Source organism: Acanthisitta chloris, unplaced genomic scaffold (assembly GCF_000695815.1).
Source record: "Acanthisitta chloris isolate BGI_N310 unplaced genomic scaffold, ASM69581v1 scaffold6245, whole genome shotgun sequence".
Taxonomy (NCBI): domain Eukaryota; kingdom Metazoa; phylum Chordata; class Aves; order Passeriformes; family Acanthisittidae; genus Acanthisitta; species Acanthisitta chloris.
The window spans coordinates 23,682-50,630 of record NW_008675264.1 but is presented as its reverse complement, the minus strand read 5'-3'; the positions used below and the strand labels follow the sequence as shown (position 1 = coordinate 50,630).

Here is a 26,949-nt window from a genome sequence, read left to right as displayed (position 1 = left end):
TACTTTGTAACTGTGCCTTCAATCTCCTTATCTCTTTTGGGGTTTATCATGGGTGTTTTAAACAACATCTGCAAATATTGATGAGAACTTAAAACTGAGAATGTTAGAAGGTGAGAAAATTTATTTGGGTTTTTTTTCAGCTAATGTCAAAGAAAGGACTAGTTATATAGTCTCAGAAGGGTAAGATGTATGATAGTTTCAGTTATTTAGAGAACTGGTATGCATGTGCTGTCAAACTGTTCAAAGCACACACAATAACAGGGTTCATTCACAGATGTAGTGGGAGGTGTTTTTTTTTATATATCAGTTATCTTCTTGGCTGTCCAGTTCTGAGTCTTGAGCATCACATTGAAATCACAAGTGATTTAGGTTACCTTCTTCTGATTAATTGCATTAGGAATAGCACCCATTTCCTTCTGCCTTGTCTATGAGGAAGCAGTAACCTGGCGAGGGTTACTGCTAGGAGAGGTGATGACTTGTGTCAGTAGGAGCTGGTAGGACTGGAGGTCTGAGGTTTCCCTAGTTTTGGGGGATGCCATATGTGCATTTCCACTCTTCCTGATGTCTGAACAACTGATATTTTTTCTGTGATCCAGGTATTTTCAGAGTGTCCTGGCAACTCAGCTCAGTTGAGAGTTCTTCTTGTGTTTTACGCTTCCACCATTGTATCAGCTCTTGGAGCTGCAGAGAAGATAACAGATGCTATAGTCTCTATGCTGCTCCCTTACATCCAAAAGGTAAGTGAAGCTTTGTTTTCCTTCCTCTGTGATGAAGTGTACTGTGTTCTGCAGAGATTCATCTGTAGATAGCATTTAAGAGGGACATTCTATGTGATATGTATTGTACCACTCTTAGCCTGCTTTGAAACATCAGGCAGGTGAAGGTCCGTGAGAAATAATGGATTTTCACACCTCAGATGAGCACTCTAAGAACTCTGTTCCCTACTCTGCATGAGGAATGGTACTGTGAGAAATGGATGCACAGTTTGAATTAATTTCTTTCCCTTGAGATTTATCATGCTAAACCACAAGGAAATGGGAACAGGGTGGACAGACTGCTTTAATATCCTCTTTCCTCCAGGACTGCTGCTTTGTTAATGAAGTGAGCAGCAGTTAATAATGTTCTTTTTCTGTGCACCCTGCATGACAGCTTTTTCTTCTTGAAAGTTGAGTTTATAGATCCCTTAAAAGTCAACACCTGGAGAAGAAGGTGGTGTGATTCCATGGATATCAGAGTGAAAATTATTTTTATTCTACTGTACTTTTTTTTTCTCTCTGTGTGTGTGTGTGTGTGTGTGTTAAAAATTCACCTCTATCTCTTTTCATAGGGCTTGAAATCCTCTATACAGGATTACAGAGCTGCAACATACATGATAATTGGCCAGATGACAGTAAAAGTGACAGTGGAGACTTCCTTGGTGCAGTCCTTGATGGTACAGATAAGCAAGACATTATGTAAAGTGCCCTCATTAATCAGGGATGGGCTGGCTTGCTTGAATCTACTTCTACAAACTCAGAAAGGAGATAAACTTGGGAAAAAGTAAGTCTACATGACTTTTTAAAAGCCCAAACTGCACTTTGATAATTTCATATTTTTCTGTCCCCTTCATTAAAGTGATACTTCCCTGTCAGAAATTTTGGTAGTTAACATTTCAAAGGGCTTGGAAGTGCCTTCGGCTTACTTTGAAAATTTGTATGCTCACTAAAGCTGAGGTGTCTCAGTGGTGTGAGTCTCTCATCTTTTGGTCCTTCTCCTGCCCCTTCCTGTAGCAAAGGTTTGCTGTCAATGCGCAAAACTGAACCCTGCCAAGTTAGAGGCTTTCTGGAAAATGAGAGTCCTGTAGGAGAAGCCAGCATAATGGTGGTAGTGCAAATTTGAACTTATTTAAATACCATGGAAAAAATAAGTTCCGTCCCTTGAATGGAAGGGCTTTGAGTCTGTGTAGTTTAATACCTGAAGTGTAAGTGCTTCTATATATATCACCACTTCTTTGGTGTCACAGGTCAGGTGTTCTCCTGGAGGTACATGTAGTACATTCCCATCAGTCTGTCTACCCTGCCCTGCCCTGCCCTGATGCATTAGCTAGTGCTTTTAACATGCAGTTGAACACAGTAATGGAAGTCCCACATGCTACAGGGAGTTTGCTTGCCAGTAGAGAGGTTAGCGTGGGTATTCCAATAGAATAAATATCTTTGGGGGAAAGTACAGTGATTCCCTTCCAGAATGCTGTCGTAGTAGAGGAAAATGGGTTAAAAGCGAAGGTGTGGGGAACTAAAGAGAGACATGCTTGATATATTATGCAGCATCCAGCCAGGTAAAAGGAGACAAGATGAAACTTTGTATTAGCAGAAAAGGAAATTGCTTTTACTCTATCTGTCATTGAGCTGTTACTCCTCATCCCTTCCTTTTGCTGCCGCTGGATGATAGATAGACTCCTTGCACTGTGAGGATATCTCTTAATGCAATTCATTCAGGTATTTTTAATGTGCTACCAACTTTGCAGAAGCATAGGTGTGTTCACTGTGCCATTGCAGCAGCTGTGCTCAGTGTGACTGACACTACCCTGTTTTCTTGAATATTAAATGTGCCAATAAACCTGTCAATAAGGAAGTGAAACCCTCTGAATCTGTTCAGCATTTGTTTGCAGTGAGGCTGTGATGTGATGCTGAAAACTGAATCCTCGCGAAGTCTGCATGATTTGAAAGTGTGGGTAACCCAGATGAGCATATATACCTTTTTTCCTCCCTCTGTTCCATTGTACAGGCCATTTAATTATCTGTGCAAAACCCCAGAACTGGTAGCACTGTTGCAAGGCCTATCAGCAGGCTATGATGTCTCTCCTCTTCTGCGTTACCTGTTGCCTCACCTGGTTTGTGCTGTTGTGAAAAGTAATATGGGTAAGTTAGCACATGTTCTTTTTAAGATTTTGTTTAGTCTTAGGTACAGATACCTGTGGTAAATGTTGCAGCTGCATAATTTTAGTTGCTTTTTTCCATTAAAACTGTGCTGATACATGTGAAGACCTGATTGAGCTTTTGTGTGTTTGTTCCTGTTTGTTTATCCAGGCTCTACACAGGAGGCTAAATTAGACATTGTTATACCTGTATTGCTTTGATTTAGATGTTGATTTGCAGTATTTCATCAGTAACTTCATTTTGATGTATGGAGTTTCTCACTCAGAGATGTATTGTAGTACTGCAAAAGCATTTTTAGGTAGACTACATGTACTCCATATGTAGTTTAATTAGTGGAGATCGATGTTTACCTGATGAATTAAATGTGCCTGGCAACAGCTTGGGACATCAAGGCTGACTGGCATACAGTAGTAGTCTGTGTCTGCACTAGTGAGTCTGTTTGCACTGTGGCCTTGTAACTGTGGAATCACAAATGAAAAAGTTCTTTTGTTGAAAAAGTCTGGATTTCCACCAGGGAATTCTGCAGGACTTGCTGGCACAGGTCTTAGCAGCAGGTCTGGAGCATTCTGAAGCATGCTTGGATCTACGGGTAGCAATCCAGCTTTTGGCGTTTTCATGACATTGGTATAAAGCATTGCTAGGAGCTCACAGGGAGTTAGTGCTAGTAATCAGTGAACATTGTGGTCCTCAAGTTGTGTGCTTTGTTCACTGGAGGATGATGCCTGTAACAAGCTGTTAGCTTTAATCAGTAAGAAGGGAGTTTTTTCAAACTATTGTTCATCTTTTATCATTGCACATTGTCTTTAGAGGAGCAGGAAGAATCTGAGGAGACAGTAAATGACATTTGCATCAAGCATCTTCAAGCTATTCTTGAGAGTGTACCACTGGAAGAGGATTTAGATCACCTTTTGGCTTCGTGAGTTAACTTCAATTCTTTTTCTTAGGCAGTACTACAGTCACTTCTGGTTTAGTAACAACTAATTCCTGACAATGAAATTAGCATTGCTTGAGTTTGTGTTCCTGAGGTCATAAGTTATCTGGGTTTTTCAACTTAAAACATTCAGTAACTCAGAAGAGCCATGCTTTCAGCACTCATAGAAGTACTTGTGGGACAAAGTGAAACTTAAGGCCAGGGGCAATAAAATAATTAATGCATATTAATCCTAACCTGTCTAGCACTGTGCTGTGTAGCTGTAATGAACACTGTACTATGCTAAACATGGTGGCTTTTCCTTTTGTTTGTACTTTTAGCAAGTTTCTTGAAGAGTATATCTCCTGTGGTACAGAGATTGAATCTAATCCTACCAAAATGGCAGCACTCAATCAAAAGATTCTTCCTCTTGTCAGACTTCTTGAGAAAAAGTAAGTTCCATTTTTCTATGAGAGACCCATAATCTATAGAGTGGCGATGTCAGCTATATAATCTTGGCTGACTGGGTGAAATAAGCACAATATTCTTGCCCAAATAGGTATGGTGTAAATAACTGACTCATAATCTTTGTCAAAATTTTGGTTTTCTGATCTGTCCTTGCATATTTTTTTATCACTGTAATACAAGGACACAGACCTATTGGCTTTGTACAGCATGACCTTTTCTGCTCAGTATTTCTCCTAGTGGTCTGCCTATTATTCATCTGTGTTAAGGCATAGTGGCTGATTGCCTTTGCAAAGTTACTTAAAACATCTGGTTCAAATCAGTGCATGTGAATTCAGTTTACTTGCATTTCCCTGTATTTCTGTAGTAAATGCATGTTCTTCTGTAATCCTCCATGAAAAATATTGGTGTTTTTCTGTCGACAGGTATCCTAAAGCCTTAGACTCTGTGTTGGAGAAGCATCTGGAAGATTGCACAGATGAGGCTGATCAAAATCTTTTTCATCAATTTATTTCTCTTTCATTAAGCTGTGGCAAATATAAGGTATGTAGAAACTCAGATCGTGATCCTTTTATCTGGTTATACTGTCAGAAGGCTGGTTTTTGGCAAAGTTCTACTCTCTATTCCTCTTTCTAAACAAAATTTCTACCATTCACACACACACACACACACACAAAAAACTCCAACAAAACCCCCCCAAATAACAACAAAAAAACCCCTCCAGACAAAAAGCATCCCAAACCAAAACCCAGACCAAACTGAAAATCCCACAAGCTTGCTTAAATTTAATTTTTGGTGGGGACTTGGTCAAAATTGTGGTAAAATCCAAAGCTATCAGATCTTATGTGTTTATCATGAACATTCATGAGTGTGAGCTTTTTACCATGGTTAAAATGTATACATTTCCTCCTGCTCCAATTGCTATCAATATTGTTTTTCCTTAGGAACATGACCACTACATATGCTGTAATGGTCAATAGTGACAACATGATCGTGACCACCAAGGTCTTTTCTTGCTTAAAGATGTTGTCAGTGTCACAAGTGTCTGTTTTGGGAAAGCTGACAAACAACTTTATTGCTGTTGAGAGAAGGTGGCTCTGTCCTTTTTCTTGCATTGATTTTATGAATGTTTGCAGTTGGTAACATGGAAGAATAGAGAGACTACAGAGTTCTTCCTGTGCCATTTCTGAAGAGCATTTGAAACTCAGCCTAGCACAGAATAGCCATGACTGCAGCAGATCTGTCCAAGGGATTTATTATTAAGAGATGGTTAGTATTATGGCTGTTGTTTGCAATGATTGAAAGACTGAAAGCACTTAGGAAAATACGATAAACTACATAAAGAAGTGCTTCGTGTATTTTTTTACTGATTTAACAAAGGCACAGATTCTGTGTCTGAATAACAAGTGGATTAACAGAAAAACATGGCATGCAGAACAAAGGCATATGACCCTTCTGGCTTTAAGGTTCCTGAGATAAGTGCACGCAATTGGACTGACAGGGATGCCTTTTTAACAGTTTCTATCTGTGCTCTGTCACACTGACATTGTCACTAGAGCTTTCTCAGAATCCTTAGATAAGTGTAATGCTTTCCTAGGACGTAATGCTGTCTGTGACTTACTGTACTTTTCAAACTACCTTCCAAAAACTCTCTGCAAAAGTGAAGACCAAATTTGAAACAGTTATGCAATAACATTGTACTGTAATTTAACTTTTTAGGTCTGGATTATACAGATTTTCTTCTGGTACAAAAAATTGCTATAAGAATTTCTCCCATTATCCTTATGTATATTTAAAGTATTTTTAACATGCAGTGAGTCACTGTGAAATCTGTATTTCAGTTTCTGGAAGACTCTGATACCTCCCTTCTGCTGAGTTTGAATCATCCTCAGCCAGCTGTGCGGGTCCTGGCTCTTCAGCATTTGAAAGATGCTATTGAAACATCAAAGGTTTGTGTCCTGAAGCTCTCACTTACAGAACTGGCTTAACATAGATTGTCTTCTAAAAGCTGTTTGCCAGACATACCAGTTGAAGATGTTAAACTGTGCATTTGTCATCCTGACTGTTTTTCATGGTGTTTTCAGTAGGCTTCTGCCACCATTTTCCCATATTCTGCAGTCTGGATGTAGTTCTTGTTTATTAAGCTGCTTGCATTATAAGATAAAATCTAAGTTAATGAATATTTCTTGTTTTCTCTCTTTTATTATTGCCTGTGAAGTTTAATTTAGATTATATTGACACTTCTTTTGTACTAGAATTCAGGTATGTTGTTAAAAGCCTGAAAATTGTGCTACTGATAAATGGATTTTCCCCCCCCTTTGACTCTGTCTCCCTTTATTTTTTCAGGAAGGCTTTGATCCATCTTTCATAGAAGAAGCAATTTTTGGTCGGCTCAAGGATGACAACAGAGATGTTGTCATGTCTGCTCTCAGTTCTTTAGAGGTAAGTGTGTACCTTTTGATATGTGAGATTTTAGCTGGTCTTGAATGTGTCTGGAATGTATTCTGTGTAGCTGCCCTTCTTGTACTCGTGCCCATAGTGTATGACTTTTACACTTTGACACAACAAAGCAGTACAAATTTAGGAGGCTTGTGTTGTTTGCCACCTCACAGTTCTACCCCCCAAATCTCTGCGTCCTGATGCTTCACAAAGTGTTTGCAGTGAAGCGGAATTTATTGGTTTTTTTTAGTGTACCTACTAAAGGATATGTACATCTTTTATTATTGTTATTCCTGCTTAGCCTGTAATTTTTCTATACAAACACGAGCCATGCTGTCTGCCTTTGGATGGAAAATGGTGCAGTCACAAGGCGTTACGCTAGTGAGAAGTGCTCGGTTGAGTTTTTCCATATGAGAGTCATTTGGTCAGTTGATAGTGGCAAAGTCCTGAGCTGCAGCTCAGGTTTACTGGATAGGACTCTGGTATGCATTGTAGTGATTGTTTCCAGCTAGAGTAAGAGTCTGTCTTTATTGCTTCTGCTAGTAGTAGTAGTGGAGAATATTAGCAGCAGTAGTATAATTGGTCTTGTGTGTTCATTCATTGTCAATCACTAAAAAATAGGAATAGAAGCACGTGAGTGCTTCCTTAAACTTGAATAACCTTTATTAATCTGCCTTATATTTTTGTTATCCAGATGTTATATAAAGTAAAAGCAATTCTTATTTAATAATAAAGTATTTATATTGTTTATCTGTTTTACTAAACATTTCGCATTTGATAAATTCTCCATACTTAGGCATATTGGGCAGCCTAATAACTTCTGTTTACACTGGTAATATTGTCATTGGATGACCATCAGTAGTAATGCAGTTAGTGATGTTTGATCTGTGTTTCTGCTTGGTATAGCAGATGCATTTTTCATTATAATGTAGTAAATTATTTTGTTTATTATTGTACTTTCATTCAGTTTTCTTGATTGATTTTCAGATTTTCAGGAAACAAATCAATCCAGAAGTGGTAGTATCAAGTCTTTTGAACATCTTCCAGAGAGCTGATCTTTCAAAGGATGGAAAGTGGTATGTTTGTGCCCTTTTTCAGTCTGCATTCTTTCTGTATAAATTACATTTTTAAAAAGTAACTCTAAAGAATACTTTAAAAACTGTTTTTTGTTGCAAATGTTTTTTGTTATGCTATATCTATGCTGAGTAGTAGGAAAGATGTTCAGTTAATTGCATACCATTTCACATAAATCCTCATAACTTCATATTCATTCTCACTGCTGTTTGGATTCAGAAAATCACCATGAAAAATGGAGAATAATCAGAGAAATGTTGCTGGTTTGGTTGGGCAATGTATTTTCAACATGACTTACTCTCTTTTAGGTACAAAGTTTTGGAGCGAGCAATAAAAATTTTAGACAAAGAAGAGATTTTGAAAGAGAAGAAAGAACTACTAGATGGAGCAGTAATGCAGTTGTTACCTTTCATGGTAATCACTAGTGCAAATTCGAAGTCTTCAGATTGGAAAATGTCAGTTTGTCTGTCAGAATCTGAACTCTGCTCCTTACACCCTTTACTGAAAGGTTGGCCGGAAGGTAATGTATTAATTGTAACTAATTTGATAGGGGATAATTTGTCACAATTTAGGACATTATCCTTATTGAACATAAACGCCTATTGAAGGAGGTTGGCTGTCATTCACAGGCTATCAAGCCATGAGTGTGAATGGGGTTCTTTAAAAATCTCTTTGAAAAGGCAAAGAAACTGTCTAGTATGTTCCTGACTGACTCTACATATTATTGAGCCATCAGTGTGTGTTTAGTATATTTATATTATCTGATCTTTTTTTTCCCTTGCTATAGCTCTTGGAGAGGCAATTAAATCTTCCACATCCACTGAGTTGATTGGAGTGGTCAATAAGAAAATGGTTCTGCTGTTATCTGAAAACTTAACTTCAGGGGACCCTTCCCTACTGTCGCCAACGGTATGAGTACCATGTTACCCTAACCTCAAAATATACTACTTTTCAGGTGGTCGCTGTAGTAGAACAAATGTGATGCACAAGAACTTTGTGTGCTCTTTGCGCTAGTGTGCTGTCATCAAGCTTCTAGGCAAATATGTATTAAAATATATAATATACATTATATAATTTATGTATTTTATATATATTATATTTATATTATATATAGAAAAGAACAATCTAGATAAAACAGATTTCTACCTTAGCATAAGAAAAAGAAGTGAAGCTATTACCTATTTGGACAAATGATTAGGGTAACTAAACTCAAGGAATTTTTAGTTTTCTAAAAAATAAATTTAGAATAAAAAAGTATACCTATGGATAGTTCACAGAAAAAGATGTTTTTGCATTCCCAGATTCCAAAGAGTCCCACTACAGAAAACAGTAACTTGTTACCTATGATGGAAGGTAACAAGGATTTAATTGAGCGTGCAAATGAAAAACGGTGCAAAGTCACAGTGAGTCCCACTGTCTTACAGACTTTTCGTGGTTGGTTTTCCTCCACTTCTTTCTCTAAGGTTGATGACCTGATACTCGTCGCTGAAACAGAATCTGACAGTGTGAGACAGAAAGTAACTACTCATGTAATTGGTTCAGTGCTTGTTCAGTGCTGCAGCAATACACAGATGAAGGAAAATTATTTTTCAGTGGCCATCAGAGTCTTCAGCTTCTTGGAAAAAAAAATTACAAATCTCAGAGCTTATGATCCTGAAGAGGTAAGGTGAAAACAGTGTGGAGAGGGTTTGTATTGGAGAAATCCGTTTTTATTGGAGAACAGGTTCAGGAACTTTGAGCAGGACTGATAATCTCACTTTCATTTCTTTCCAGAGCAAATACATACACTTGGTAGCAGTACCATTAAGAATTGCTCTTATATTTTGCCACTCTAGTGAGTCTACGTTAACAAGAGCTTTGGGCCAGCATCCCACCAGTTGATGCAGTGTTTTGGTGCTTGGCACAAAGTTTGAGGTGTTTCTGCCAGTTACCCTCTAGTGTCATACAGTGTCATTGTTTGGTTTAGGAATATGAGGGGTTGTAGTCATTGAGTAAAGGTTTGCTGGCTCACTCAGTAGGGGAAAGAAGGAGAAACAGTTGGATAAGAAAAAGTGCTTTTGTGAAGAGTTCCAGAGAAGGGCCATGAAAACGGTCAGAAAGCTGAAACACCTGATACTGCGAATTGCAACCTCAAGCAAGTCCTTGCAACAGTATTCAAAGTGTTCCTGAATTTCTTGGGGTTTGGTTTATTGTGCAGCTCCATAACCAGTTGTATTGGCACTTGTTGGGGTATAACATGAAGGTGGAAGGAGGAGCCACCACAGGGGTAGAAATAAGGTTCAGATAGTATTTCTTCATCTTTCTGCTATTTTTTAACTTATATTTTATACCTATTTCCTACTGGGATTTTCTTGATTTATTCCTTGTGAAACGGTTGTGGGGTGTTTTTGTGTGTAGAAACATACATGAGCAGGGCCATGGTTGTGTGTGTGCACCCCTCACATACACAAGTGGTGATTAGTTATTCTGGCCTCAGATTACTCCATTAATGATGTTTTGTATATAAATATACGTTGCTGAAACAGAGATGGATGAAAGGATTAAACTGAATGTCCACAAAATGCTATGAGAAACTCCTAATCCCTTTAAAGAGGTATTTTAGAGAGATTGGTATTTTAGTCTTCTGTTACCTCACTTACGTACACTCTTAATTATGGTAACAAGAGCTGGCATTTACATTGAAACTGCAAATACAAGTTTCAATGTAAAATCAGAAATGTCATTCACTTCATAAGGATACCTGTCTGGAGGCTGGAAATTAAATATTGCTGAATTTTAGTGCTAAATTTCTGTTCTTTGTTGCATGGAATTGTGACAGAATATATGAAAATCAATTTTCATTTGCAGGAAACTCCCCTAAATTGGTCTGTTGAAACCACAGAGGAAACTTTGGTGCCTAAGGACTTGTTAGCTGCATATATAGAAAAGCTCAATAATGATGAGAATGCTCATGCAGAGGAGTCAGCTATGATCCTCTTCTTACTGAAAGACTTCATTAATGGCCTAAAACCTCCTCTGTCCTTTTCAAAAGGTAGGTGTTAAGGATCTGACTGTCTCCTACATCACTGGAGAAAGTTCAGTTGTTTTCTTTGGAAGTTGTTTAAACAAGGAAACCTTGTTTAAACCTTTACAAACCTTGCAGGTCCGTAAAGATCTCAATACTTGTGACCATGAAGTCAGGGAAATGTATTGTCTTCTTTTAACTAGAGATGTCTGTTTTCTCTTGGTTCCTGAAGGTATATGCATCCACTGTGTCTTATTTATAACCTGTATTTTTCAGAGGAGACTTGGTGGAATCCTGAATCTCTGAATCAAGAAAGCCAAGACTACCTGCACCTCCTTTTGGGGCTATTTGACTTGCTTGTCTCTGGAGCTAGTGAGGGAAGCAATGCTGTTCAGTACAGAGCACTGATGAATCTCTTACTCAAGGTATTGCGTTTGCATCTATTGCTCTGCATTATTAGTCATCAGCTATTATGCAGCTACATTAAAAAACTGAGGGAAATGGTGACCAGATCATCAACACTGCTTGTGGCAGATGAAAGTCTGAGCTTCGTCTGGTTACTTAACCCTAATTAAAACCACAATGAAGTTAAAGGTGAAAATATAGCACTGATTTGTGGGACATAGTCAAGAGCTTAAATTCTGAGCTAAAGGTTTCGGTTCTATCTGGGAGCAAAACGAAGGGTTGCTCTGTAAGCTATGTTAGTGTTTAAATACAGAAATTGAAAGGAAAACTTCTAGAAGAAATTGCATGTTTTTACATCATTTCATGTTTTTTCACCCACATTTAGTGATACATTTTTGTGAAGAGAATAAGGGATTTGACAGTCTGGATTTTAGGTGGCAGGGAGTAGTAACTACATTCTGAGGAAAAGGGAAGCAAGTATTTGACACAAAGCTGCTCTGCAGCTGGAATTTGATTCTGTTTCATGAAGAACAGCACATGACACACAGAGGAAGGAAAGAATATCAATAGTTTCATACCAAAACTTGTCTTGGATGTTAATTAATTTATATAACTTTCTCACTGTCACTCCAAGATCTAGTGAAATTGTACTGACACTGAGCTAAAGAGATTGATTCAGTGCCTGGCTAGTTAAAGGCTGTCAGCAGGGAAAGAAAGAGGTTATTTTGGGATGATTTTTTGACTGAGCAGGCTGGGTCATACTTCACAGAAGAAGAGAAGAAATTTGGAGGAGGGACTGCAGAAAGTTTGTGGAATGGGATTAGTAATGTCCTAGGACCTAGTGAAGGCAACTGCTGTAGTAATAACTTGCTTCTTTCATTGTGGACTATTACAATCTTGGTGGAATTGTGGCAAAGAGAATAGGCAAAAGTGTCAGGAGCTGTATCAGTTGTTCTGACAAGCTGAGCTCAGTCTGTGTGGTGCTGAGTGGGCACTTGCCTTGAATGAATGAAGAGCTCTTAGGATTCTAGAGAGCATCTTGTAGACAGAAAAGCATGCAAGCTAGTGCTAGACCATGTAGTAAGCAAGAACTTTAAACTGCTTTGGCATACCACTAGGAGACAGTGTAACTGATTCAAAATCAGAAGCTATCCTCATTAAAGTTTGGCAGAAGGTCCTAAAGCAAAGTTAAGGTAGTTGGATGTAAATGTGTTAGAACAGAATTGAATCTTCTGGGAACAGATATTACTATTGCTGGGTGGAGATGTCACTCTGACCTGTGTCAGGAATGAAAGTTCTTTATTTTGCATATAACAGTTTTCTTGTGCATGCTATACAAATGTTCATGTGGATGTGTTTTCAGTCTAATTAAAAAATCCCTTCTATTTACCTACCTGTGGATCACAAGTTATCTGTTAAATAAGCTAGCTATTAAGTAGCACCTGGACTTGTATATACATGCAAGCATCTACTCAATAGTTTTTTCTTCCCAAAAGACACTATTTCTGCCTCTTCAGTTCTCTTTCAGTGTACTCGTTCATCATTTGATGTGGATGGTTTATCAGATATGTTGAGCAGTAGTTTGTCAAATAAATTAAACAAGTGCTTTTCTCTTTTTTCTTATTTCATTAAATTTAAGGTACATCTAAAAGATTCAGAGGTTCTCTTCAAATTCCTTTCAGTTTTATGGACTTACAGTTACAACCTTTCAAATCATCTCAACTATGAAGTCAAGGCAATGCTACAGACTCAAGCTCTATATATTGGTTATGCACTGCTTGAGTCACAGACAAACCAGAAAAAGAAACAGCTGCTATCACCATCATCTCCAGGTAAAGTAAAACAGTATCTATCTAGCTCTCATCTAAAGGCTTCATTGCAGTATTTTTTAATTTTGTGCAATTTTACTGTATTTTATCCCATAAAGGCTAGTTATTTACGTTCAGCTGCACTAGGCTGAGACAGCTCTTTCTTGCTGATTCACTGCTGCAGTTACCAGTCCAAGCTTGAAAGTAGATGAAGCCAGTTTTTAAAAAAATGTGTTGAAGAAACACACTGCTGTGCTGAAGGAGTCATTTGCAACACCTTATGTGACAGTCAGTAGCAATATATGAACTCTCTTGAGCTCAAACATGAATATAAGGACTGTGATGAAATTCAAGGCCATGGATCTGTGAGATTAGTGAAAAGAGTTTACTTTTTAATTCCAAAATAATGCTGATGCCTCTTCAGACACAGATACAGTAAAAATCTGACCACTCATTTTACTCTGTTCTTTTCTTCCTTCCTTCCTTCCCTCACTCTTCTTGCAGTGGTGATATCTTTGCTGATTAACTTGGGTAGTCCTGTGAGTGAAGTAAGAAGGGCTGCTCTCAACTGCCTCCATTCCTTCAGAGGGATGAAGGAGTCTCTGTTTTATCCTGTTCTTCAGCACTTGGAGCAAAAGACAGAAGAGATTATATCTGACCCTACATATATAGCACAGGTATTTTTGTTATTGAAGTGTTCATTGATAGAGGTTTTATCTGCTGCTGTGAGCTCCCATCTTCTCTAAAAGAAATCAAAACTAGCAGGGAAAGTTCATTGTCTTTTTATACTATAGTAGACTGATTTTTAATATAGAATCATAGAATTTAAGGGTTGGAATGGACCTTACAGATTATCTAGTCCCAATTCCCTCTGCAATGGGCAGGGACACCTCCTCACTAGATCAGGTTGCCCAAGGCTTCATCCAGCCTGGCCTTGAACACTGCCAGGGTCAGGGCAGCTACCATGTCCCTGGGCAACCTGTTCCAATGTCTCACCACCCTTAGAGTAAAAATCTTTTTCTTAATATCTAATCTAAACTTCCCCTCCTTCAGTTTGAATCCATTACCCCTTGTCCTATCATTGCAGTTCCTAACAAAGAGTCCCTTGTAGGCCCTTTCAGATATTGAAAAGTTGCTATGAGGTCTATAGGACTAGAACAAGAATCAAGTGATTTACTGCATATAGAGAATTAAGAATATCAGACAAATAGGATTTATATTAACCTGTGATGTAAATACAGATAAAGAGTTCTGTTTGTATCTAGACTGTTATTATGAAAGCATTGAATAAACTTTGGTTTAAGGTATTTTTATTGCATGGAAAGAACTTAGTTTTCACTTTGTTAATGAACTAGGTTATGGAAACTCTATTTGAGGAGCTTAATGCACAACCAAAACAGAAATCCCAGAAGAAAAAATTGTTGGAAGCTTTGGAAAGCATACTTGATTGTGTACAGAGCCCTATTTTCCCATCATATATTGCAAGAAACTTAATGAAAATTCTTCATGAAGTCCATGGTGAGGTAAGTGCCACTTTTCTAGTTGTTTTCTGTTTTGCAGTTGAGATGCTGAAGTAAAATTTAATTTAGTAATAATGCTGTTACATAACTCCATAATGTATTAGACTATTAGGCATTAAGTTGACTCCTCCAATAATATGCAGCAATGCTGCAAGTGAAACAAAATATTTGCATGCTCCATCCAGAAATGTAATGGCTGCAGTAATGTAATTTTTCACTGGAGTTTTTAGGGAAACTTCTTTGACATTACTAAAGACTGCTTCAGAAGAAATCTACTAGTTTGTTTAGATATCAGTGAATATAGAGTTTTCTGTGAATTGCAAGGTTTTAGGTAGTACTGTCTATTTTATTTATAGGTATTAACCTATGCGCCTCTAGTATATTCAGAATTCACTAAGTGCTGGAAAATACATGAGTTCCAAATTCAAAAAATGAATTAAATTAGATTTTTTTTATGCTCTGGTTGTACGTGTCTTGAAAGGATTGCAAACTGCATAGAGGGTGAGCATTCTTGCCTCACATTTGGGTTTTGAGGAAGACAGCATAAATTAGTGAAAAAATTGCCTGGTTTCTCTACTTTAAAAACATGAAATACTACTCTGCAAAGTACAAAAGCAAAGTAGCACATGAGTGTGTACTCATGGTAATCTCACATTAAGTCTTATATTTTTCCTCTTGAACTCCTGTTGCTTGAAACACTGTATGCAGTGTGTTACTGAAGAGGGGATGTTGCAGTGAAGTAAGCTGTGCTGGAAGCTGGAAGTTGGTTGAATTGAGAGTGGATAAAAACTTCTGTTACAAATTTTTTGTGTTTGCAGATGATTCTTTCTCACCTCCTGCCTGTCCTAGAGCGGTTGCTAGAGAAGGTCTTTCAGCAACCTGAGGCGCTGTTGAAAGATGAAGCTCTTCTCCTCCACCTGATCCTTGGAAAGTTTAATGAATACTCTGCACCCCTCTTGTGCAAGAATGAGCAGAGTCTGGATTTATTTGTTAAAAGTTTGCATGCTGCCAAGAAAATACATGAAGAAATCCCACCATTTCAGTTCACAGCACTTGGGCAGGTATGGCTTCATGAAAGGTCTTTATTTTTATCCTTAAAGCAACTGGCAGTGCTTAGGGCTGCATTCACAAGGACTCCTTCTGTGTGAAGGAATCCATAGCTTTTGACCTGTCTTTCTTTTAGCACAAGTTTTCAAGGTCTCTGTATTGTCTTTGAAACATGTAAAGAGTCTGCAAAACTTTCTTAAAATTATCAGGAGGAGGAATTGCCAGTTGCTATATTTTTGGCTTTTGACAAGCACAGAGTAGAAATATCATTCTATTTGCATGCAGAGGAATTCCTGTATCATTACAGATACAACTGTTCCACTCTTCTTAGTTTTTGTCAGTCAGGCAAGAGCTTTACTTCTGTATTTTTTTACTGTTGTTTTGCTTCTGGGGAACAATGGTTAACAAAATATAGTAGGGGAGAAATAGTCTCATTTGAACGAAGTTACAAATTCAGGCCTTCTATTAGCCTAATAGACTTCCCAAAGGCTGGCAACAGCAAGTTTGTTCCCCTCACCAGGCAAGCTGTGTGAAAAATGTCAGGAATCAGTATGTCTGTTGGATATTTCACAGGTACATGATTTGCATCTAAGGCATCCTGGATCTATAGAAATACATAGTCAATATGCACATTTTTGCAATACTGACATGTATGTGTTTGGATGTGTCGTAGATAAACTAACATATCTAATTCCATTGCTTGTGGTTTTGTTACCCCCTTACAGTAAACCTCTCTGCATCCTTTCTTTTTTCCCTTTCGTAGATTACTAAGCCATTCTTTGCAGCTGTGTCAGATGGAATGGTGCAACAGAAGCTACTACAAGTGTTGTTTGACTTACTCTTAAACTGTAAGAACCCACTCTGTGCCCAGACAATTAGCAGCGTGTTTAAAGGGGTAAGTGGCAAACTCCAGAACACAGAAATATGCTCAAACCTGTTGCAGTGTCATTCTGTGTCATTGCATTCAATAACATTCATTTATAGCGTGAGAGGAATCAGAAACTATTTGTCAAATAATAGAATAGTGTTAAATGGCATGAAAAGTTTGTTAAGTAACTACCTTTAGATGGTATTTCTTTAAAAGCCATGTATCAGTCATTTACTACACTAAGTGAATGAATTCAGCAGAAGTAATTTCTTTCTGCTGCCCTGATTTTCATTTTCTGAGATATGACTTGAATACATGGATTATATAGCCATCTGTGCATGCAAGGGATGTGTTTTTAAAAAAAAGGAGGTGACACAGATATGTGATGTGACACATTGTTCATTGGTGCTTGCACTGTTATTGTTTTGTTTCAGATTACGGTGTGTGCTAAGCAGATTGTCAGAGAACTGGAGCCTCCTGAGAAAACCAAAGGTCTGGCCACTGTTCAGCAAACTAGAAGGCAGAAAATGCAGCAACAGAGGTAAAATGACTGGAAACCCATAGGTATTATCTGTACAGCTTGAAAACATCACTTAATACATTGCATAGCTTATATTGAAAGCATAAGCATCAATTTCTTGTTTTCCCCTACACAGTAAAATAATTCTGAGCTACTGCTGGCAGGAGGAAACCAACTCATGTTGCTGTGTGAAGACTGATGGAAGTACAGTCAAAATTTAAAAAAAATCCAGCATTTTTAATGTTGACATCTGCTTTTATAGAATCTGACTTAACACAGTTGAATGAGATTCATTTTTTGTTGATAGGAAAGCCAGTTTGTAATATAGAACTGTGGACAAATTACATGCACATGGCTGAAACCTACAGATGCTCATCAAAATGTTCCTTTTAGTTGACTAAAGAACAGTGTTTTGTTTCTGTTAAAATGGTAATATAATCATTAGTTTTTAGATCTTTGTCTTGTTTCATCTCTCCATTCTCATAAGGAAGGACCCATTTTGTTTGCTGTACTTACTGTCTTCTTTAAACATTACCTTTCAGCCACTTTTGAAACAGGATATTGGGTTGATTTTTCATTGTTTGACCTAGAATAGCTGTTCTTGTTTTCCTTCACTTGACCATTTTTAACAATCACCACCTATTAGATTGATCCATCTGTAAATTATATCTGTCAGAGTTTATAAACACCCAAGCTTGCACATGCCCCCATTGCCTGCAGAGTCAGTGAGTTAGCCAGCTGGTTGTTCCAAAGGTGCAAGTTTCCTGGATGGCAAACAGATCAGCATTAGGGCAGTCACTTGGTAATAGATTTTGTATTTTTTTCCACAGAAGTCTACATCATTGTGCAGAATGTTTGTCTGCCCAGAAGGCATGCTGAACTTGGTTGTTTTTTCAGGTTTTGTTGGCTGGATGTTTTGTTGACTGTTTCAATCAAAAGCCCACACTTTGCCCCCTCTCCCAGGAGCAGCAGTAGAGGACATTACTATGCAAAAGAAAATTTGTCTTTTTTTACTTACGCATATGTTTGCTCTCTGAAACACTGAACTGTTTCCTTTGCAAATGTACATCCTGATTATTTGTCTTATCTTTCTAGAAAGCCTCAAGATGCAGAATTGGCACCAGAAACAAGCCACTTCAACTGGCAGAGGGTTATGCTTATTCTGGAATTACTGCAGCATAAGAAGAAGCTTCGACATCCACAGGCGTTGGTCCCTGTGCTTTTTAACCTGCTGAGCCGGTAATGCTGCCCCTAGAACACGAGTCCTCGAATATGCTCTTCTGCAGCAAACACTCTAAAGCATTAAAATATGGGCTGCTTCATCTCTGCTTTGTTGCCATGTCTTGTAGCTTAGCTTGCCTTTTTCACTTGAACTTCTTTTAGTTCAGTCAGAGGAGGGGAATAGGAAGTGACTGTGATTTTTTTTCCCTTTAAACAATATGATGGGCTTTTAAAAATTTTTACCTGATCCGTAGCTTCTTATGAGAAAGCTTTCTTGGGCTGAGGACTTGGGATTGCTAAGAAGGGTGACACTTGTGCTAAAACTGCCACAACTGACAGTGCTGTTATAACAATACTCTAAGCATTAAAGTTCCTCCCAACACATTGAGGAACAGCCTTCATCCAGTGCAAATTAAGGAAACTATTTATTTTCCTGCCAGCCCTATCTCCAGGCACTCTAGGAAAGTTTACATGTAGATTGAGTGTTTGTCTTTCCTAATGACTCTCCTTTACATAGACTGACAATCACAGTTCAGGTTATACTTATCCTTTTGACAGTGCTTTGATAAATGCCTTTTATTAGACCAGTTGATGCATTTGGGAACAAAACAAGAGAAGAGACACTTTTTAGGAAAGGCTCTTTAGAATGAAGATTTGCAGTTTCTTATCTGTATCTTAATATGTAGTTTGGTCACCTATATTTCTGTCTCCTTTTTCAGTCTCTAATTTTTTTTTCCTGAATGTCTAGGTGTCTGGAACCTATGGCATCAGAAGAAGAAAATATGGAATATACAAAGCAGCTGATCCTCAGCTGCCTGCTAAACATCTGTCAGAAATTGTCATCAGATAGTAGCAAGGTCTCAGCAGGTAAAAGTTGCCAGACTCATTTCTTGTTTCAGCATCAAAGCAGTGGTCTCTTAACATTTTTTTTCCTCAGTCTACACTGTATTGTTGAGGAGAGAGAGATTTCGCTATAGGGGTACACAAGTTTGCCTTCCTAATAATTTTTTTTGGATCCATTAGGTATGGTTTAAATTGAAACCACTCCTAAATGGTTGACCATAAAAGTGTTAATCAGTGAATATTTTTTACTTGCAGGTGTCCTTGACAAAGAAAAATTCAACGTGGAACTGATAGTTCAGTGCATCAGGATTTCTAAAATGCCCCAGACACACCACCATGCTCTGCTGCTCCTTGGTGCTGTTGCTGGCATGTTTCCTGTAAGTAGTGTCTGAAGTTTTTGTTGCTCTTCTCTTTGGGTTCCAAATATTGGGAAGAGTGCAGAACATACAAAGCTGTTCTGTGGGGAGAAACTTTCTGAAAGGAGCAAGAGACAAAATGTACAGGTTCCCTGCTCTTTTAAGGCCGTTTATTGCGTTTTACTCAAAATCAAACCTCTGTCTTGATGCTTTGGTCACCTGTACAGCTTGCAATGCAACGCATTAGAAATGGAAGAAGCTTTCTGACAGCAGCCCTGCCTCACCTTCCTGCTGTGCTCACAGTTCTCATGCCTTGTTTCTTCTTTCTCCTTCTCCTTTATGTAAAGAGGGAAAACACTAGCCTGATAGCACATGCATTCTTTCAGGTTTCTATCTTGTACAACACTGAAAAATGTAGTTGTAGCTGGTGATAAAACCAGGTTGGTCTGATTTTAATTGACTGAGAAAAAGGCATTTTTTTCTAAGGACTGAGATTTGACTGGACATTTTTCTAAGTAAGACTCTTTTGCTTTGAAACTATAAAACCACAGAGTGTATCTGGGTGTATCAAACTCAGTTTGTATCTTTATCTTTGCCTCAGTGTTTTCTTCACACATTTGGAAAGAGAGCATTTTTTCCTAAAGGCAAAACTGGAATGGTTTTTGACAAATTTCTGGAGGATTTGCTGGTTTTATTGGGTTTTTTTTCTCTGTGTTTCCATCTTACTGCCATCACCTGCTGTAGAAACAAGTGTTTATTTTACATTAATGTTGTCTCTTACAAGATTTTCAAGGTCAGAATACAAGGAAACATTCTGTATCAGTCTCATCTCTCTTTTTGAGTCTAAACCACTTCTTCCCTTGACTAAAATTGAATGAAAAATGTGCCCATGGTTTCTTGCTTTAAGTTCTGGCAAAATCTAGGGAACTAACTTTTGAGCTAGGTCACACCTCTAATCCAGCTCCCTTAAAATTAATTACTCTGATTACAGTCTAGCCCTGAAAAGAGCCAAAAATGAGCCTGACCATGGTTGGTTTACATGGCATGATTGTAGATATTGCAGATGTTTTACAGATATAAAAAGTGGGTGGGAAAGGTATGAAAATGACTGGAATCTGTGCCACAATCACATTTGTGTTTCTGGAAATAATCTCATAGCTGGTTTTTCTTGTCATACTACCATAGCACTGAGTTGAAGGATACAAGGTATTTCATCAGAATAGATTCTCAATTTCCCCTCTTGAATTGCTTCCTTAGGGCAACAATCACATAGTAAGTAGCAGTAAGGGACAATATACATTTAAAATTAGTTTAGGGAGATTTTGGAGTATACTCATGATTCTTTTTACTTTTTTATAGGAATCTAGTGGCCTTTGTGAGAATGAGAAATGCCTAAAGGTATAATGTAGAGAGTATCATAAACTAATTTCATCTGTTCTTTTCCAGGATAAAGTTCTCCATAACATTATGCCCATTTTTACATTCATGGGAGCAAATGTCTTGCGTCTGGATGATACTTACACTTTCCAAGTAATTAACAAGACGGTGCAGATGGTTATTCCTGCTCTTATCCAGGTAAATTTGCCTACTTAATGGAAAGATTATTAATAAAGTAGAGTATTTATTTAGACTGTCAGTGCTAAAATAAGTTGTCACCTATTCTAAGATTATATTAAGATATGTATTAAATCATATATTAACAAACTTCTCTGTGTCTGATTGACTTGGAGTTCATCAGCCTGCTGCTTTTTTTGAGTCTTATGAGTTTCTGTATGGCTTAGCCGACATTATCATCACTGTACATAAAGAGGATCTGAAACATACTTTAAGTTCAAGTTTTCCATCATAAAAATAGCAGGCAAGTCAGTAGAGGAACCATTGGAAGTATTACTGGAGTCAGTGAAGGAACCATTGGTGGTTATTAGTCCTATAGTAATGTGTCATGGTCACATCAACAGTAGACGTGGTCTGAAAGAAGTGGAAAGGTATATAATATTTGACAAATGCTTTTATTCTTCCATTTGGTGTTTGTGGGGCTTCTCTTGGTTTTGTCTGGACCTCCTAGATAAATGGCTGTAAAGTAAAACAAAAAGACATCATTGTTTTTAATTTTTGCTTCATTCAGATTTCACTTGCAACTAATAAATCTGAATCAATGATAGATTTAAACAGGAAAAATGCCATATAAATTTCTTATGAAAAAAGGAATTGGGGGGGAAAAAAGCCATCTTGTAACAATGGGCTGGGGATTTCCCAGTGTATTTTTAATTATATATATATGTATATACATTTTGCATCGTCTTGCAGGTCTCTGTTAAAGACATCATGGTTTTGTCTCTCTTTTTTTTCTTTTAAATGTACTCTTCTTTAAAACATTTTGTAGCAGGCATCGCAAATTTCTGTGACAAATTATTTATGGTACACACATTTAATACATGTGACGAGAACCTAATGGTATTTGGCTGAGATCCTGTAGCCTATATATATTATTTCTCCTGGGCCCTTGAATGCAAGAGCATAACTATCAGGCTTATAGGCTAAGTTTTCTGAAGGATGAAACATTGCTTTCCCTTGAAGATGTCCTGTTTGTTTCAGCTGGTGCCAAGTAGTGTTTTTTTTCTCTCTTTTATTTTATTTGAAGCATTTTCCTTTAACACTGAAAAGGAACTGTGTGATTGAAAACTTTATTTTGGAGCACTTGTATTTTCCTTGAGATTTGGCAATGCTGTTATCTAGCACATAGTGCTTTCTCTCGTTTTCTCAATTTACAAGCACTTGTACCCCTCTGTGATAACCTGTTTGAACTGCTGTGCGTATTTGTCCACAGGCTGAAGACAGTGATTTGTCAGAGACCTCAGGAAGTGTGGAAGAGGTGGTGATAAAGATAATTCGTGTGTTTGTGGATGCCTTGCCCCATGTGCCGGAGCACCGACGCCTGCCGATCCTGTCCCAGCTCATCACTACAGTGGGAGGAGACAAGTTCCTCTGGGTTCTCCTGGTGCTGCTGTTTGAGCAGTATGTGACCAAAACTGTAACAGCAACATCAAGCACAGACAAGGTTAGCAGACTGATGGGGTCTAGTTTTCCCTTAAGAGATTTATCTACCTGTTCATGGTCTTGCCTTTAAGAAGGTTCACAAAAAGCCCCTAGGTTATGCTAAAAAAGGTAGTGAGCTCTAAGCTTGGGCTATAGCAGAACCTGCTGGTGATGTTGACTACAATTTGTACTGCACATACAGTATTGTTTTGTCCTGGAGACTGTAAATCAGATCATATTGTACAACAATCCTTGATCTGAAGAGCTAATAATCTAATTATAAAGTGCTTCAATATTAGTGAAGTTGGTTTACTTTTTCTTTCATTGTGTTTGTTAAACATGATACTGGTCTTCCTGTACAGACCAAGATAAAAACCCTATTAGGTTTTGTGTAGACAGACCCTCAAATTAGGTGCAAATGTAATTTATGGAGAGAACTAAAAGAATTGTTAAAGGAACTTTGGTGAGAAGATACAGTATTTGCTGCAGCAGTTTAATCTCTCTTTATACCCTCTATGTTCTCTCCAAGAGCCTGCTGCTATTACCCTTGGTATTAATCCTGGCAGTGTCCAGGTCAGCGTGGCATTTTCACTTACTCACTGAGGAGTTTTTGAGTATTTTTATCGTTATTAGAATTTGTTTTTTAATTCTTGAAATATTTTTTTTTATTTCTAAACCATTACCAGGATGCTGTTCTGGAAGCAGACACTGAATTTTGGATTTCCATCTGTTGCGAATTTGATGTATGTTCACAGTTCCAGAGTGTGATGAAAATAATCCAGTACTTGACAGAGCTGCCAGAGAACAAAGAAGGTAACCAGAAAACAGAGGCAGAAAACACATGTAAACCTCCCTATTACAAGGGACAAGGTGTAATGGTTTTTAACTGTCTCAACTACAGGGTAGATTCAGACTAGATATAAGGGAGACATTTACTGTAAGAGTGGTAAAACACTGGAGCAGGTTGCCCAGAGAGGTGGTGGGTGCCCCATCCCTGGAAGTGTTCAAAGCCAGGCTGGATGGGGCTTCGAGCAACTGTTGTTTTACTTGATTTCTGTAGCCAAGCTGGATGGGGCTTTGAGCAACTGTAGTTTTACTTGATTTCTGTGATGCAAATTTGTTTTGTGAATGTTTTCAACAGATGATCCTGGGCCAAAAAAGTCAAGTAGATGTGAGACAAAGCCAAAAGACCAGGACGGGCAGCTCTTCAGTGTGGAGTCTCACTCTGACAAACAACTTCGGCATTTCAAATTCTTGTCAGTCTCCTTCATGTCACAACTTTTGTCCTCTCAGAGTTTTGTGAAAAAGGTAATAATGGCAGATTGCTTTTGAACTGATCATACCAAATAATTGTACCATACTGTAATAGATGAGGTTTAATTTACTTTTTAGTATGGCTGAAAGAATATTCTGTCCAGTATATCTTGCTGCCATACTGTAATAGATGAGGTTTAATTTCCTTTTTAGTATGGCTGAAAGATTATTCTGTCCAGTATATCTTGCTCACACCTTTATTAACAGAGTTGCAAAGGCTTTTAGTAATATTAATTATTTTTTAATAAGGCTTTTCCAGATAGACTCCATTTGTGTGATTGAATAGGTAATCAAGTGTAATTCTGGTCCCAGTGGATTCTCACTGGCATTATGGAGTCTGGGATTTCACTCACAGCCTGTTTAATTCCAAGATTAGTCTGGGATTTATACTGTTGACTGAAAAGACAAAATGTTAAAAATTTTAGGCTCTGACTCTAGCTGGTAGTAGTGTCAGTTTTAAAACTGAACATCATTCATCAGCATGAAATTCGTTTGCTACTGAGATTGCACTGCCCAAGGTTCTCGGATTTTGGTCTAGAATGATGGCTTAAGTGCAAATGTGGGGAACTCATAATTACCATGTCCATGGATGTTTCATTCGAAACAAGCAAATTTGTGTGTTTTGGGATATTAGCTGAGTGAGAGGAGGTAAGTTTGACATTTAATATTTGCATTCTTTCTTTTTAAACCAGATAGTTGAATGTGAAGAGACACAAGAGCTGCAGAAGTTGGAACAGAGGTATGCTTTAAATCTGTTCCACTCCTATTTCTAGCTTTTTACAACCTAGGAATATTTTTGAAGTGTAGTCCCATTAGAATATCTTTTTCCCCAAGGATACATTTTTAATGTCCTGTGCAACAAGCAATATTTATTATATGCAAGTTATTTGGGTTTGGTTTGGGTTTTGTTTTTTTAATATGACATGGTCTTTTTTATTTCTGAAAGACTGCTCTACCCAATATTGACCTCTGTATTTCTCATAGTCCTTATTTACATGCTTGGCCATAACTATGATGCTGTTGATGATGGGAGTCTCTGGAAGAATTCCAAATTTTAGCAAAATGTACCACTTCATTCATAGGAAAAAAAAATAGTGCAAAAACTTGTGTTAAAATATTCCCAGCTGCTCCTATATTGGTGTTTAAAAAGTACCAGCAATCACAGTTATAATCACTGTGCTGTAACAGCCAGTGCTGCAAAATTGAGAGTTTCTTTTGTGGAGGCCTAACTTTTGTGTTTGTTCTAAGAGAGTAAGGGTGTAGGATTTATTTTAAATGCTGTGTTTCTTGAACGCTCATTTTTGAGCAGCTGTATCTTCACAGACTACCTTTGTTTTAACGTTGAGTTTTTAAGCAGAACTGCTGTTGTATGTAGATGTTCATTAGGGGGTACCAGGTACACTTCTTTAAGGACAATTATGTGCATGTTGCTGCCATAGCTTTTTGTTAATCTGTAGAAGTGATCTGCTAGTCTCTCCATTAGCTATTTCATTTCCTTTGATTTTTGTTGTTTTGTGAAATTTAATGGTTTCCAGTAACAAAAGTGGACTTCTTTAAAAGATCTCCTTGCTGCTTACTAAAAGATGCTTCCTTTTCATCTAGGCTATTAGAAGAAGTTCTTCAGTATATAAACACTGTGGCATCCTCAGTGGAAGGAAACGTGGAGAAGCCAACAGCCAAATTTTGGAGGGTTCTGCTTAACAAGTGCTATGATATGCTGGATAAAGTATGTCACATTACCCTCATGTTAGCAGTGGGACAGTTTTGCTTTTGCTTGTTAATACTATTATAACTTTTTGGGATTTCTGATTGGATTAGTACTAAACTCCACTAGATGGTCTGCAGCCTGATGCACTATTGTTTAAACTGATCTAACAACTTTAACAGCTACAACTAACAGCTTCTTAGAAAGAACAACTGGAAAAAAACCCTCAGGAATGCTTATTTCCTTTAGTTAGTATTGAACTGGCTGTAGGCAGTCATTTCACTGTCTGTCTGGTGGAGGAGAATGGCTCTTGGCAGCATTTCTCACTGTTTTAACTCATTATTTAAATCAGGTAATGGAACTGTTGCATATTTCTACATGGAATTTAAATGCAGGATGAAAACAACCTATGCTTTTCTGTCTAGTATTTATCTGTTTAGAAGTGTTCTTGTAGAATTGGACTGGCTATCTCCTGGCATGTTTTGCAGCATACATCTTTCTACAGCTTGGATTTTGTTTACCTGTGAAGCATATTCCAGTTTTCATGATATACATGCAGAGGGCATTAGCAGAATTATCTTAGGGTCAGGAGGGATAGCTCACCAGTGTGCAGGCAAAGGGAATTGCTGAGGAAATCTTGGAGCTAGTGGATAATGGCTGGTTAGCAGTCAGTGAGCACAGATTAACTGGAACCTGCTTTGTTGTTTTGCATGGCTAGCCTGTCCTCTCCTCTTTGATCCTGAAACCCACGAGGGAAGTTGCAGAGAGTTTGCCTGTCATATTTGGAGGTTGCCATGTCACAGTGCATGGAAAAGGATTTATGGTATTGTTTTGTTCATATTTTCTTGTAGGTCAATGCCTTATTACCAACAGAAACCTTCATCCCTGTAATTGGGGGCCTAATGATGAATCAGCTGCCATCTGTGAGACGCAAGGCCATGGACCTTCTCAACAATAAGGTGCAGCAGCGCACAAAGTGGCAGAAGAGCCAGGTGAGGCAAAGTGGTTAAACCCAGTTCCTTTAACAGAAGTACCCAGAGAGAGACTGATGTAGAGATTGACTCTACGTAAAGATGTCAAGTACCAGTGCCAAGCCTAGCAGGTGGTGCTTGAGTAGTGAGATGTAGCTGCCTGCCTACAGTTACCTTGCAGGTTCTGAGTTTCTGACTGTACATCTAATATGTGTTTTCTCTTGTCCTCTTAGATCCTACAGCTCTTAGAGCTAGTTCCTGAGCTCATTGCTGTTGCAACGTGTAAAAGAAAGGAGGAAGAGGAGGAGCAAGCCATCAACAGGCAGACTGCTTTGTTCAGCCTCAAGCTACTCTGCAAAGGTTTTGGCACAGAAAATCCTGCACCATTTGTACCTGTTCTGAAAACTGCCATTGATTTAATTTCTTCAGAGAAGGAGGAAAAGAATGTGATGGGAAGTGCTTTGCTCTGTATAGCTGAGGTCACCTGTACACTGAAAGCCCAAGCAATACCTCAGCTCCCAAGGTACT

At 38.0% G+C, this 26,949-nt stretch overlaps 1 protein-coding gene across 1 annotated transcript in view; it reads left to right on the top strand.

The window, feature by feature from the left end:
- Positions 1-26,949, top strand: part of HEATR1 (HEAT repeat containing 1) — a 34,317-nt gene that overhangs the window by 1,672 nt on the left and 5,696 nt on the right. Inside the window, exons 4-34 of the mRNA XM_009075670.1 lie at positions 597-737; positions 1,328-1,539; positions 2,764-2,897; positions 3,723-3,831; positions 4,167-4,277; positions 4,716-4,833; positions 6,132-6,239; positions 6,637-6,732; positions 7,717-7,805; positions 8,112-8,323; positions 8,591-8,712; positions 9,267-9,464; positions 10,651-10,834; positions 11,084-11,232; positions 12,852-13,044; positions 13,525-13,697; positions 14,376-14,543; positions 15,359-15,601; positions 16,351-16,482; positions 16,890-16,996; positions 18,071-18,214; positions 18,945-19,063; positions 19,295-19,416; positions 20,842-20,970; positions 22,223-22,453; positions 23,118-23,244; positions 23,573-23,739; positions 24,438-24,484; positions 25,348-25,471; positions 26,302-26,442; positions 26,655-26,944. Coding sequence (XP_009073918.1) covers positions 597-737; positions 1,328-1,539; positions 2,764-2,897; positions 3,723-3,831; positions 4,167-4,277; positions 4,716-4,833; positions 6,132-6,239; positions 6,637-6,732; positions 7,717-7,805; positions 8,112-8,323; positions 8,591-8,712; positions 9,267-9,464; positions 10,651-10,834; positions 11,084-11,232; positions 12,852-13,044; positions 13,525-13,697; positions 14,376-14,543; positions 15,359-15,601; positions 16,351-16,482; positions 16,890-16,996; positions 18,071-18,214; positions 18,945-19,063; positions 19,295-19,416; positions 20,842-20,970; positions 22,223-22,453; positions 23,118-23,244; positions 23,573-23,739; positions 24,438-24,484; positions 25,348-25,471; positions 26,302-26,442; positions 26,655-26,944 — 4,640 coding nt within the window. The remainder of the gene's footprint in view (positions 1-596; positions 738-1,327; positions 1,540-2,763; positions 2,898-3,722; positions 3,832-4,166; positions 4,278-4,715; positions 4,834-6,131; positions 6,240-6,636; positions 6,733-7,716; positions 7,806-8,111; positions 8,324-8,590; positions 8,713-9,266; positions 9,465-10,650; positions 10,835-11,083; positions 11,233-12,851; positions 13,045-13,524; positions 13,698-14,375; positions 14,544-15,358; positions 15,602-16,350; positions 16,483-16,889; positions 16,997-18,070; positions 18,215-18,944; positions 19,064-19,294; positions 19,417-20,841; positions 20,971-22,222; positions 22,454-23,117; positions 23,245-23,572; positions 23,740-24,437; positions 24,485-25,347; positions 25,472-26,301; positions 26,443-26,654; positions 26,945-26,949) is intronic.